Source organism: Aptenodytes forsteri, unplaced genomic scaffold, assembly GCF_000699145.1.
Source record: "Aptenodytes forsteri isolate BGI_AS27 unplaced genomic scaffold, ASM69914v1 Scaffold426, whole genome shotgun sequence".
Taxonomy (NCBI): domain Eukaryota; kingdom Metazoa; phylum Chordata; class Aves; order Sphenisciformes; family Spheniscidae; genus Aptenodytes; species Aptenodytes forsteri.
Window position 1 is genome coordinate 531,377 of NW_008794010.1, and position 13,991 is coordinate 545,367.

At 40.0% G+C, this 13,991-nt stretch overlaps 1 protein-coding gene across 1 annotated transcript in view; it reads left to right on the top strand.

The window, feature by feature from the left end:
* Positions 1-13,991, top strand: part of MYRIP (myosin VIIA and Rab interacting protein) — a 124,553-nt gene that overhangs the window by 92,434 nt on the left and 18,128 nt on the right. The window contains exon 9 of the mRNA XM_019474862.1: positions 7,971-8,210. Coding sequence (XP_019330407.1) covers positions 7,971-8,210 — 240 coding nt within the window. The remainder of the gene's footprint in view (positions 1-7,970; positions 8,211-13,991) is intronic.

Sequence of the window (13,991 nt, forward strand, 5' to 3'; positions counted from 1 at the left end):
GCTGTAAAATACAGTGCTCTTAAAAAAAAAAAAAAAAAAAAAAGGTCAGGATTTGCCAACAGCTAACAAATGTTGACTAATCACTTGTTCTGTTGCATTGTTGGTTTGTTTTTTAAACTCCTTTATTCTTGGAATAAGAAATAACTCATATGCCTGGGAATCTTCTGTGTGCTATTTGCAAATGTCCTGATAAGGGATAAAGCTAATGAGCAGCAGAAATTCAGAAAGGGCTTTTTTTGAAATATGGTCCAAGAGATGTCTGCTTTTAATTAGTCACTTGATTTATGAGTTTTGGTGTGTTAGGGTAAGTATTTAGAAACTACTTCCATTTAAATAATTTGTCTTTTGATTAAAAAAAAGAAAACCAAAACAAACAGAATGTAACAGCTCAAACTTGGAATAACTGATCATACAACTTGAAGACAGCAAAGCACTCCACAAACGTTTCTTTTAAACGATTGTGGGATAACCAGAAAGCAAAGTAGTCTGTTTGGAGTTTGTCCAGGCCTGGGACTGATGATATGTAAGGAATCCAGTTGTCGCCCAAAACTTTTTTAGCAGTACAAGCACACTTCTAAGTAATTACCCAGCTGGATGAGGAGAATACTGACCCCTTGTCCAGTTCTGTTTCCCATGTCCTACCTGTCTCAAATCCTGTAGCTGCATCATTGCTGCGGTAGAGTAATGCTAAGCCTGAAGCAAGGAGCTAAGTGCTGTCTTCTCCCTATGCCTCTGACTACAAGCAACCTGATCCAGTCTTTAAAGCCATCTGAGCAATTTTAGGATGCCTGGAATTGTTTTTCTTTGCTTATGCTACTAGCCTATATTTCCCATAGAAAGACATCAGTACAGCTGATCATAAGTCAAGATTAGGATTCTAGGATTTCAGCAGATTTTTAATGCTGGGTAAATTATTGTTAATTCTGTATCTGTTCCATGTGCTTTTAGGACACAGATGTGGGTGTTTCATACTGATTCATTTATACTTGTGTCCTCATACATTTATAATCTACAGTTGTTGAAGTGGAGTTTTGTATGATAATGTGCTCTAACAACACATCAGTGGCCATTAATGACTACTTAGAACATCAGGCAGAATTACAGGACTTTCCAGGGACTGCACTGCACAAAGACCATATTTTGTACACAGACTTCTGCATTTCCCTTGTGGCTTTGCATATTTGTGCACGTTCTATGTGTGTCTGTATTCATATTGTGGCTTTCTAGTTAGTACTGCTCTGTGGAGTATAGAAGATCAGAGCTCAGAGGGAAGGTCCTGGAGACATTATAGAATCATAGAATCGTTTAGGTTGGAAAAGACCTTTAAGATCATCAAGTCCAACCATTAACCTAACACTGCCAAGTCCACCACTAAACCATGTCCCTAAGTGCCACGTCTACATGTCTTTTAAATGCCTCCAGGGATGGTGACTCAGCCACTTCCTCGAGCAGCCTGTTCTTATGCTTGATAACCCTTTCAGTGAAGAAATTTTTCCTAATACCCAATCTAAAGCCCCCCCACGTTCGTCCAGTGGAGGTCAGAAAGGCAGGGTGCTTCCAGACATACGTGACGGCATCTTTCAGCAGCTTAGTGTGTGCTTCAAAGTGCAAGCTGGTGCAGAAAATGATTGTTTTTTCCAACTCTCTTGCAAGTTGCTTTGTCTCTTAAGTGCTGCTTATACCTCTCTGTTGTGCTCTAAGTGCAAGGTTTGGGATTCTGACCCGTGCTCCCCTTCATTTTACCCTTTAGGCTAAAAGAGACTGTTCCTGCTCCCTTGCTCCCTCAGCCACAGTGGGGCAGGCAGAGGCACACTGCCTCCAGATCATGCTACTGTTTTCAGAGCAATGAAATTCTCACTAGGGAGTTTATGTATGGGTGGGTTTGCATACATTTAGTTTGTGTGTGGACATACACCCCCCCCTGGTGGCTGATTTGACAGCTGGTGCCCACATTTGGAGAACTGTTACTCCAGCCTCTGGTACACAAGTACTGCTGGGAGCAGGAATGGACTGGCTACTACAATTTATAGCAAGGATGTTGCACAGTTGAACAATTCTAGGAAGCAATTAAAATGATCATGAGCATAAGGAATATGATTTGAGGTATGAAAATAAATTAGCCAGACATCATTTATATTGCTTAGAAAAATGAGATTAAAGGGATGTCAGGGTTTCATACAATCACCAAAGTAATGTATTGATCTTGGTAAAGTGGTTGAGGCTGCAGCAGAGAGTGTCCTACGTGTAAATAGTTTGTACAAAATGATAGTGTAGGTGCACGGAGAACTGCGGACAGCGTAAACTTAAGGAAGCTTCATTGTGGGGTCTTAAATCAGTCATAGATTTTCACGTGCTGAGGTTATGCAGAATTTACAGAAACCATACAAAATGCTCTTCTAAACCATGTTGCATCTAGACATTTGACACACCGAACAACTGACCATATGTAAATTGCAGTGAAGAAACATACTTTTTCCTGATCTTATTGCATTGTAATAATAACCTTATGTTAATGCATTGTAATAATAACATGATAATTTGTTAACCATTATGTTTTGATCAGCAATGTAGAACAGGATTTCAGTTTAGCAATCTAAAAGTTGATTTTTTTTTTTTTTAATTTTCAATTAGTGCAGGTCGTTTCCTTGCTTGCTGCTCTCGGAGACTCACAGTGAAATGAAAACAGGCCCTTTCCTCTCTCCCTGCTCCAAGTCTAGAGAATTGTAAGCAGTAACATTCTGGAACAATTGCAGTCATTTCATAACTCACAACTGAATTTCTATTAAAAATTAGGTATTTTTTAATCAAGATCCAGTACCTAGATTAAGATAATGCTGTGGCAGTTTTTTAAAACTGATTTTAGACTTAACACTGGAATGCTGACTTTGTGACTGAGAAAGAATTCATTGTGTGAAGCCTGGAGTGACTTAAAAAGGGAAACCTGAAAACAGGTATCAAGATGTACTGTGTTTAGGGAGAATTTTTGCCACTTTATGATCGGTAAAAGAACAACCTGCTGCACTGAGTTTCCTGTAGAAATGCTGTAAACATGGTCATGAAGCAAGTACAGAGGGACATAAAACCTGTCCTGATAAAACTGATCACTGTAATAAATTTCTGATAACCTGATTGCTTATGTAACACAGAAGAGTTATATTCCTGGGGAGCCTGAATTGGGAAGTGCAGCCTTGCTTTTAATGATAATTACTTTTAAAATTGTAACTTTTTACAAGAAATTGCCACTCAAACCACCAATCTCTGTCTGCTTTCATTATTATTAATAATATTTGTAATTGAAATTATTATTAGTAATAATATTGATATATTGGCTTTCATTATCTTTTGAGAAGAGGAGATGTTTCTTAGCGTAGCTGCAATTCTTATATTTCTGATGGAAAGTGGAGTGGCTTAATTGGTTCAAGTGAAGGAATTGCCCTCATTATGAGTTTGCTTCTTTGATCAGGAGACCCCACCTGTTAATTACAGCTCTCCTGCCCTGCAGCCAGGTACGGGGTGAGCGCTGTTTGACTGCTGGTCCCCACGGCATGGCATTTGGGATGTGTTTATTGAAAATAGCTGCGCTGAAATTACATGTGCTCTTGCTGAGAAACTGTCACAATTTGTGTCTTCTCCTAAAAACTGTAGTTTCTGATTTTTGGTTTCCTATATGAATGGAGCTTTCTCTCAAGAGTTTATAGTATAACGTGGATTTGGTTCTGGAGCCTCCCAGCCAGTACTTTGCTTGCTTGCTTTATTTTGGGACTTTTTTTTGTTCACTAGGATTACATTGAGTTACCAGCCATTTGCGGGCAAGGATTTGGGCAGTGTGTATGAGGAAAGGTGTATCTCCTAGTTCACTGTCTGCTAAAGGACTTTTGCTTGCACTAGAAACACTTGATTTTCTTTTAGTGAGACTGGGTTTGTGGCTGTGTTAGTCTGCCAGGCCCTCACTGAAGCTCTGTTTTCAGATAAAGGGGTGGCCCTTTATTCTTGTTTGCAGATGTTAGTATTATATGCTGCTGATAGATGCAAATGGGAATTTACACAATGATTTATATGAACACAGATGTCATTAAACTTACCAGATAGAGCCAAAGTGCGAACAGCAAAGAATAATGAAGTTTAAGATATCATCTATTAAATAAATATAGTATCTTTCAATGCATTTATTATTTTTTATTGTTGTCATGGCTTCTAATGCATTTTTTAATCTGTTAATCCATGAAAGAGGTATTATCTCCTCGCAAATAGTTCACTGCCACCATCTGAAAAGCTCAATACACAAACTAAGCAGCCTACCGGTAACAGACGCCACAAAGTGTAGCGTTATAGGATATCATTATCTCTGCGTGTAAGCAGAAACTAACAACTTTTGCAAATGTAAATACTCCACCTGCTCATTGTAAGAAGGTTGGAAAGCAGAAAGGTAGATAATAGACATACCTGAATCCATCTGTAATAAAATCAAGGCGAGTCCTCCCCCAAGAAAGGATGTGTATTCATAACACAAATTTAGCTAACGTGGAATAAAACCCTAGGGATGCCAAGGCAGCTCATGGCTTTCACCTGTGCTGGCAAACGTAGCAAAAAGTTCTTTAGGTTTCCCAGCTAATGAGTTAGGGAAATTATTTTATACCAGTTAAAGCATAAGCTAGAATTGGGAACGTTTCAGTAACAGTGTGACGTGTGGCTAAGGTAACATAGCAGCTTGCTGCTGCCAAAAGAGGAATACCTCCTTCCTGTCTGCCTTCCTGCCTTCCCTCCACCTTCCTCCAGCATGGTCCAATATCTCTCCCTTGTCAGCTCTAGCACACATTTGGACCCCTTTGCCAAGCCTGCACAACTCGTTACAACCGAGTAAATAACAGGAAGGTGCAGGATGACTCTCTTTCAGCAGCACTAGGGTGTTACATTAGCTCACCTTGTTTCATAAAACTGCATCCTCAATTTTTTATCCTGCTGAAGCTGGGCAACCTAGCAATATTGTCCTACCAGGCCTTCCTCCAAAATATATGGGAAGTCAGCTGGAGGGCTCTACAAGATTTCACTGGGCTTTGGATAGAGGCAGTAGAGATCAACCTAAAAGGTGCTGCCACATGTGATCCTAGGAACACTGGTATTTTTTTCAGGATCAAGAGGAGTTGTGATTCTGCTCTTGTCACTATGGATTCTTTAAATTAACTGGTGGTGCTTTCCACAAGGGTATGTGTGTATTGCTACTCTGATATAGCTGCTAAGCAGTTAGAACTGAGCAGTTCTATGTAAGAAGCCCCAGAGGATTCATGCATGTCTTGCTGTACGATGAAGTTTGTTGGTACATCATGGTACAGCAATGAGGTGGAAACATGGGAAAACCTGCCCCTCTGGACTGCCAGCCTCCCTCACTGCTCCACTAGATTTTATACACATATTTGTCAGCTTATTTAAACAAGAATAGCAAACTTTTCTCTTTGCAACCTTGATCTGCTCAAATGTCTGCCTAGAACGGGATTTTCTTCTCTTCCTTGCAGACTCGACCCCAAGGTAAACCATACTCTTCCTGCCTAGACACTGCTAGAGGAAGCCCACACCCCTGGTGCAGAGCTGTCAGAGCTCACTAGCAAGTCTTGTAATCCTAAACCACACGTTTTGGTAGACAAGAGTAGGTTTTTGGAGGGATCTATTAAACAAATGGAGGTAACTCAAGTAAAGAGGGATTCTAGTAATTAGCTTAGACTAGATACCTAACTGTAAATAGCTCAAGTTTAATGAGATGTATCTCCACTAAACTGTATTCTCCTAAAATACAAGTGCACAGTTTAGCCGTGCTTTCTATCCTGTAAATCCCATAAATTATGATTGTTTCTCTCCTGGGTACGAATTGACGAACTGATAGATTCAGCAACAACTTTCAGGGGTTTTTTTTATAGTAGTTTAGCAATATGTGAGTATTTTTCATTAGCAGATTGTTGGACGGGGGTTGTAATGAGCTGTTGAATGACATGCAGGTTATGTCTGAAAAAATTCTCTTGTTACAATTTGAGGAAGAACCATTATGATAAATACAGATTTTTAATTAAAAAGGTGAAATGACACCAGTCTTCTAAATGTATATAAAAGCATATCATAGCATATTATAAAACTAAAGTGGAAACACACTGATTTGAAATCTTGTTTTCAATCTTATTCAGAACAGGTTGGAAGTTCATTTGGCAGAAAAGGCTTTTTATTATACAAAAGCTGATTGTTTTGGAAAAGAATAAATTTCAGCATAAGCCTGTGGTTCCCCTTCTATTGTAGTTAGTCGTGTACTTTCAAATCCTGATTTTCTAAAAGGGCCTTCTACATCCTGAAGGTGAGCTATAAAGCAATAATTTAGTTTTGTAATTGATTCACAGGTAACTACAGACAAAAATTGTCCAGAAAGCTGTCAAAGTGCTAGACACTACAGTACGGTTTACTGTATGAGAGATGAGGACTGACATTACAAACACGATGTGTCAATCCATTAAGAGCAGTTTGGCGGGTAGGGTTTGTGAGGGAGTTGTCAGAGTTAACGTTTCCCGTGAGAACTGGAGGTAATTGATCCATCCATAAATACTGCTTCTGCGGCTGCAGAGAGAGTAGCTGTGCAAAGCAAATCTCCTGTTTATGTATTTCCAAATGAATGGTAGAGAGAACACCGCTTTTAGTTTCTCCAGCAGTGTCTGGTCCTGTCACGGTAGGAGAGCGTAAGGCAAATAGGAATAATTTCCTATCTGAGAATTGCTCCAAATCATCCTTTTAGACCCCACTGCAATGTGCCTACTGCTTCTGGGTCCCAGGCTGAATTCTTTATAGCTTCCTTCCGGGTGGTTTTGTCACGATTATGCTCCATTTCAAAGAATTCATCACTTTTAAAACCACCTAATTCCACCTTACTTTATGCACTTGACTGAAGCACTAAACAAAGTCTCTAATTATTCTAAGGTCTCTCTTAGCAGTCCGCAGGGAGAGAAGAGCATTTCCAGAAGGAAGTTGATGCTATAGGTGGAGCAGGTTGCTCTGGGAGATGGACTGTAGTGGAAATCAGGGGAAATTGGGTCCTAATCAGACAGCACAGATCCAGAAAATAAGTTGGTATGTATCTGGACATTAGTTTTTGGCATAACCATCAGATATTTTCAGATTTCCTGCAAGGGCTGACCAAAAAAAAAAACCAAAACCCTTTCCACATTATTAAATGTTGGGCAGGCACCCTGCTAAACAGACTTGCAAGAGGATTTTGCTTTTCTTCTGTTCAGCCTCCAAAGTAGGAGGTCATGGTCAAGCCTGTAACACCTGCTGTACTTAACTGAGCCTCTGAGTAGTTCCCACCTTTAAGGATCCAAGAGTTAGAAAAGAAGGTGCTCCTGAAGATTGAACTTGTTCCAAGGAGGTTGGCATTTGGAAAATAATCGTCGCTGTAGAGGATCCGTCTATGTAAATAATCACTGGGAAAGCTGAAAGTCTTAAGCACCATCATGTAATAAAAGTGAGATTTTTCAAAACTTGTTTCCAGTAGTCTTTAAGAAAAACAGATAATGCTCAAGACCAGCAGTCAGGGAACTCGAGTGCAGCTTTCAGCTGAAAGCTGGACACAACTGCCAGGTCACAAGTTATTTCATTCCCACACCACTTTCTTTATCTGCACCATGCCTGAGAGTGATGGCAGTGCAGTTCTGCAAATGGGAAATGCCATTTAGGCTTTTACTTCATTAGTTGCATACAGATGATTTTGATAGTTCCTTTTTACATGATATAAAAGTAAGCAGGAATGATAAATGTAATCCAACAGGTGTGAGTTTACTGGCATTCCTCTCTAAAGACATGGTATTTTTTTATTAGCACACCTAGTGTGCTTTCTTTCTAGCTTCCCTGCAGAGTGATCATACCTATACATTTCTAGGAAGCTTCTGTTTTCCTTTCTGTACCTATACAGTAATTATACTGTTCTTCTAATTTCTTTGTAGGATTTCGATGATTTATCAGAAACAGATATAAGCAGTGAGGATCAGCATCATAACATCAAACCTGACCTTATGGAAGAGGAGCTTGAATCCAGGTCATTTCAGCTTGCTGCTAAAATGAGTGACAAGGAAGCATCTTCTGGTGAAGAACAAGAGTCAGAACCTAGAACAGACCCTGAAAACCAAAAGGAGAGTTTGTCCTCAGAGGAAAATAGCGGAAATATTCAGGAAGAGTTAAAGAAGGTAAGCAGTCATTGTAGAGCAGTAGGACTAATATTGTAAAAATTAGAATCCAGAAAGAGAAACTTTTGGTTAGAAAATTAAACATTGTTGCTTAAAAATTCTGAGGTCCTTTACACTGGGTCTGAGCCTGCAACCCTTGTGCAGGTAAAACTTCAATTAAGGTGTGTGTTCCTTCCTGTGAGCCTACAACATCAATTCAGTGCAGTGAACGTAGCTTGTGTAATAAACCTGTGACTGATATTAATGGAATTATGTCAGTTTATACTGACTGAGAATCGGCTTATATGTTTTTATTTAAAAACATATCCAGTTCTCCTTTTTTCCTCCTTGCTAACCAGCTGGTTTAAGTGGTTTTTTCAGTCCTTTTATTTGCTCCTGTGTTTCTAGTATCATGTAGTTCATTCTGGTGTCATAGATTCTTCTTTTGCCTCTCTATTGGAATATTTTGTGCTGCTTTAAAGCTTTCCAACCCTGGTACTCTGTCAGCTAATAGACCTCTGTGAGTAGTAACATATTCTAGTGAAACTGAAATCTAGTGTCAGTTCTGATAATGTATGAGGTCTTCCATTTGTGCCATTTCACCCTTACAATGAGATGTCTGATTTCAGTGTCACTCCACAGGACTTACCACCTGCCCTCTTCCCTGTCTACCTCTGAATTTCTCTTCAGATCATGTGGTGTGCTTGAATTTTGGTGCTGTAGAAGCCCAGTACTGCCCCTTGCCAGTCAAGCACTCTTATCCCTTTAGATCCACTTAGGCTCATTCTTGTTTGCTGTCTGCCTTGACTCACCTCTTGGGGTCTTGTCTGCACAGCAGCTCAGCTTTGACAGGGGGTGTGGACAACTCTCTAAAGGAAATCTATTCTTCATTATTTGAAAGGTGTTTTGTTCAAATGCTATCAAGAACTAACACACCAGGAGGTGGAAGCACGTTCAAGTGACCCAGGTGGACAATCGGACGCAGTCCAAGTGTGCAGGAATGCTGTCAGGAAAGCCAATGCCCACCTGGAGTTGAATCTGGTGAGGGACATGAAGGGAAATAAGAAAGGCTTCTACAGATATATCAGCAGCAAAAGGCAGATGAGTGAAAGCGGGGCTCACTACTGCAGTGACCTGGTGATACAGGACATAGAAAAGGCTAAGTTACACAAGATCGTTTTCACTTCAGTTTAAGGGTAAGATTTGCCCTCAAGAATCTCAGGCCCCTGAGACCTATGGGAAAGTCTGGAGCAGTGAAGATTTACCCTTGGTAGAGGAGGATCAGGTTAGCAAGTATTTCAACAAACGGCACATACACACTTGCATGGCACCTGATGGGGATGTACTCACAAGAGCTGAGGGATCTGGCCCATGTCATTGTGAGGCCACTCTTGTTCATCTTTGAAAGATCATGGTAATCTGAGACATTCAGAGCACTGAATGTTGTTTATTTTGCCTTTAACGAGGCTTTCAGCACTGTCTCACATAACATCCTCACACACAAATTGAGCAAATAAGGACTGGATAAGTAGACAGTGAGGTGGACTGAAAATTGCCTGAATTGCTGGGCTGGAAGGTTTGCTATCAGGGGCTTGAAATCTAGCTGTAGGCCAGTCACTAGTGGTGTACCCCAGTGGTCAATACTGGGACCAGTACTGTTTAACACCTTCACTATTGACAGAGACGATGAGACAGGGTGTACCCTAAATTTGAAGGAGCAGTTGATACATGAGATGGTTCTGTTGTCATTCAGAGGATCTTGACAGGCTGGAGAAATGGGCCGATAGAACCTCATGAAGTTCAACAAAGGGAAATGCAAAGTCCTGCACCTGGGAAGCAATTATCCCATGCACCCATACTGGCTGGAGGCTATTTGGCTGGGAAACAGCCTGGCAGAAAAGGACATAGGGGTCCTGGTGGACACGAAGTTGAACATAAGCCAGCAATATGCACTTGCAGAAAAGAAGGCCACCAGCATCCAACAGACCAAGGGAGGTGATTATTCCCCTCTATTCAATACTGGTGAGGCCACTTCTGGAGTGCTGTGTCCTGTTCTGGGCTCTCCAGTACAAGGGACACATGGACATACTGAAGTGAGTCCAGTGAAGGGCCACAGAGGTGATTAAAAGATTGGGACATCTATCATATGAGGAGAGGCTGAGAGAGCTAGAATTATCTAGCCTACAGAAGAGAAGGCTCGGGGAGGATCTGTTCAATGTGTATAAATACCTGATGGGGGTGGGGTGGGGTGTTTGGGGTGGGAAATAAAGAAGTGGGAATCAGACTTTTCTCACCCGTGCCCAGTGACAGGACAAGAAGCAGTGGGCACAAACTGAAATACAAGAAATTCCATCTAAACATAAAAAGCTTTTTCACTGTGAGGGTGGTCAAAGCTGGAATAGGTTTCCCAGAGAGATTGTAGAGTCTACATCCTTGGAGATAATAAAAATTTGACTGGACACAGCCCTGGGCAAGCTGATCTAGTTGACCCTGCTTTGTGCAGAAGGGTTTGACTAGGCAATCTCCTAAGTTTGCCTTAGAGGTCCTTTCCAAACTTAAGTATTCTGTGACTCTCTGATTCTGAGTTATTTAGCCATGGACTACAAAGCAGTGTAAGTACCTTCATCGTCATGTATGCAAATACCTCCATGATGTACTCACAACCTTTCTAAGGAAATCAGATAAAAGCTTTATCACCAGTGCTTGTTAGCAGCATTCAATTTAGCTTGGTTTTGGTTTACAAAGACAAACAAGCAATATCAAATTATTCAACAGGATATATAGGCTGGCTTAGGGTATAGCATGATGCAATTAAAGTCCAGAATTAAAGGCTGTGAATAGGACCTTCTGAAATGCTCCTATATGGTGAACTCAGCACAGAAAATGGCAGATGTATGTTTTGTGGTGTACTTATTCATCTGCATGCATCTACAAAGTAATATTAGTTGTTTTTTCCTCCTCTATTATTTCTTTAATGTTTGTATGTCAGTTATTTAAAGTAATGCAAAGATTAATATTTTTTTTCCTCAGTAAAATCTCCTTAAGTTTAAAAAAAAATAAGAGACATACCATGTTCAGCAAAAAGGTAATGCTTGGAGTGCCTAGTTCTTTATTGGTTTTGGATTAAAAAAAAGTCTTAGTCATTCATGGTCGCAGTATATATTCTTTCTGTCTATAATAAAGAAACCAAAATATCCCAGTACTATTCATGGTCATGACTTCAGCGGAATTGATAGCGGAACTTGCTCCAGCTGTAGAGAAACAAGCAGGCTGCTTTCATTCTTATTCTTGACAGTTGTCCTTAAAGGTGATTTAAAATCTTCTGACGCGTGCCTTCTCTTTGGAAAGGTGGCTGACCAACATCTTACAAAGAAATACTGAAGATGATAGTGTATAGTACCAGTTGTGGCTATAGTAACCTAAAACACAAAGACCTAGCTAAACTCATAAAACATGCAATAACTTTAAGATGAGTAGATGGCATGTCTCAATGGAAACAAGCATAGAAAATGTATTTTCAGGGAACCAGTAATTTTAGATGCCTTAAAAGCCAGATGCCCCAATATGCTGTCTCTAAGAAGCCTGATTTTTGGAGAATGCATGTGTAGGGAATTACAGGTCTTTCAGACTGGCACTTAACATGCTCGGCCAGAGACCCAGACTTCTGACCTGGGCATCAAGTTTCAAATTAGGTATACCGAAGCACTAATTCTGGGCCATTGAAGTGAGAACTCAAGTGCCTACAATCTGCTTTCAGCTCCTGAACACAAATTAAATACTGTGTTTTAGCCATCTTGCTTATATTTTAGCCATGTTGCTTGTCTTTGTTAGCCGTTAGTCTTCTATTCTCAAGCTTATTCTGGAACACATTAGCAACCTTAAATCACAGGGAATTTCTAGTTACAGTACACCTGACTGTAGAATAAGATTTCAAAAAACATGTATTGTTTATTGAATCACTGGAAATTAAGTACCTGGTGCTCATGAAAATCTGACTTTCACATGTCTGCACCTTTCAAAATCTGGACTTCGGTTTTTAATGCAAGCTGGGAATCTCATATAATCACACGTTGAGCTGATGCTTTAAAGAGGGTATTTAGTATATTCAGATCTGTAGCAATGGCAAGAATTGGCACGTCTTGAGTGGGGATTTAGCTGAAGTTGGGCATTTACGTGCTCTCAGTTCTCACCTCAAGCTAAGCTCTGAAGTTGTATGTCTGCCTTTAAGATACAAGTTTGAAAATGCTGACCTTTGAGTTAATTATTTAGTTCATGTGGGATACTGGAGGGTATAGGTGGGTATTAATTAACGCAGTTAATTTTATGCCTTAGACTTAAATCCTCTTAGACCTTCAGCACAATCATTTTCAACGTTTCTAAGTTTGTGATTGCCTAAAATGGTCTTGTGGAGATTCACAGCTCTCTAATACAAACATAATCCTACAGCAGGCTTGTTTTTATAGACAACATTTTGTGGTTATTAAGCTACAGATGTAGTTCATGGTCTTTCGGGGATATGCAGACCCCTGAAAAGCCTGCTCATCTCAGTAGTGCAATGAAAGGCCATAGAATCCTCTATGCTTAGGCTAGAGTTAGCCTTCAGCCCCTCTAGCCATCAGGTGTGAACAAACCAAAAATCACATTGTGCAACTCTTGTGTTAGTGAAGCATCTTGTACTAGCACAGTGACTGGTACAGCTCTTTCTGCCTTGCTCTTTTTTTTTTTTTTTTTTGCTTTACCCTCCCAAACCCTAATCAAATACCTAAAGAAAAAAGCAAAATATAAATCCCCTTGGGAGTATGTTAATGATACTGATCCTGAGAGTGGCAAGCATGATAAATGGGTTGCATTTAGCTCTTGCTCTCCTCTATCCTCTCTCCTTCTCTTTTAATGCTTTCATGAATATGAATAGGCCGGGTCTATATTTCATGGTATACCGCAGAATTACATTCTAGAAGGCAATTTCAGCAGCGCCTAATGAGACTGCATTTTGAATGCAGTCTATCACTGTGACCACTTTATCACAAACTATAGAGATACTGTTTAAAAAACAGAATAGCCCCTGCCATTTTTGCAAATTGCCCCATATAGCATAAAAACTGAAATAGTTGTTAAAACCTTACTTGTGTTTCTCTTCTTGTCTCCTTCTACTTTGTACTCCTCCTTGCTTAAGATATGCAAATGAGCAAGTGAGTTAAACTTCAGTAGTAACATTGAGTTTCTCTCCAATTTGCATTAGCTTGATGCAACGTGCTGCCTGCTTGAGGAATTTCTTTTAATCCCTTTATGCATTTACTTCTGCTCAGAGAATCTTACCACCAAGGCTTAGTAACTTTGTTTAAATCCTGCTGTTTTCTGTTGACATTATTACATGACTAGGCACACAATAGCTCTTTTCTGAATGACAACCTCTAAGTAAGTTTGTTAAGTAGCATAGTGGGATCCTGTTCCCTAAGTGAAACTTCCCAAGTTCCTTGACAGTATGAATAACAGCATAAATATTCTTTCCATAAAATATTTATGCCTTCATTCTCTGGAAACATTTTATTCATCTTGGGTTTTATAAAGCTTCATTTTGGGGAAAGTATGTACTACAAGCATCATCTTCATGTGTATTTGTGCCTGAGGCCTATATTCTTTGTTTCGAGAGAGTACATCTTACGTTTTTCACCAGGTAAACTAGCACTTTTTGACTACTGGTATAATGAGATTGACACTTGTTAGAAAACCTGCCTGGCACCTCTCCTTAGTGAGAGGAATAGCCAGTGGCTGGGGGGGGGGGGGGGTGTTATTTGAGGGGAA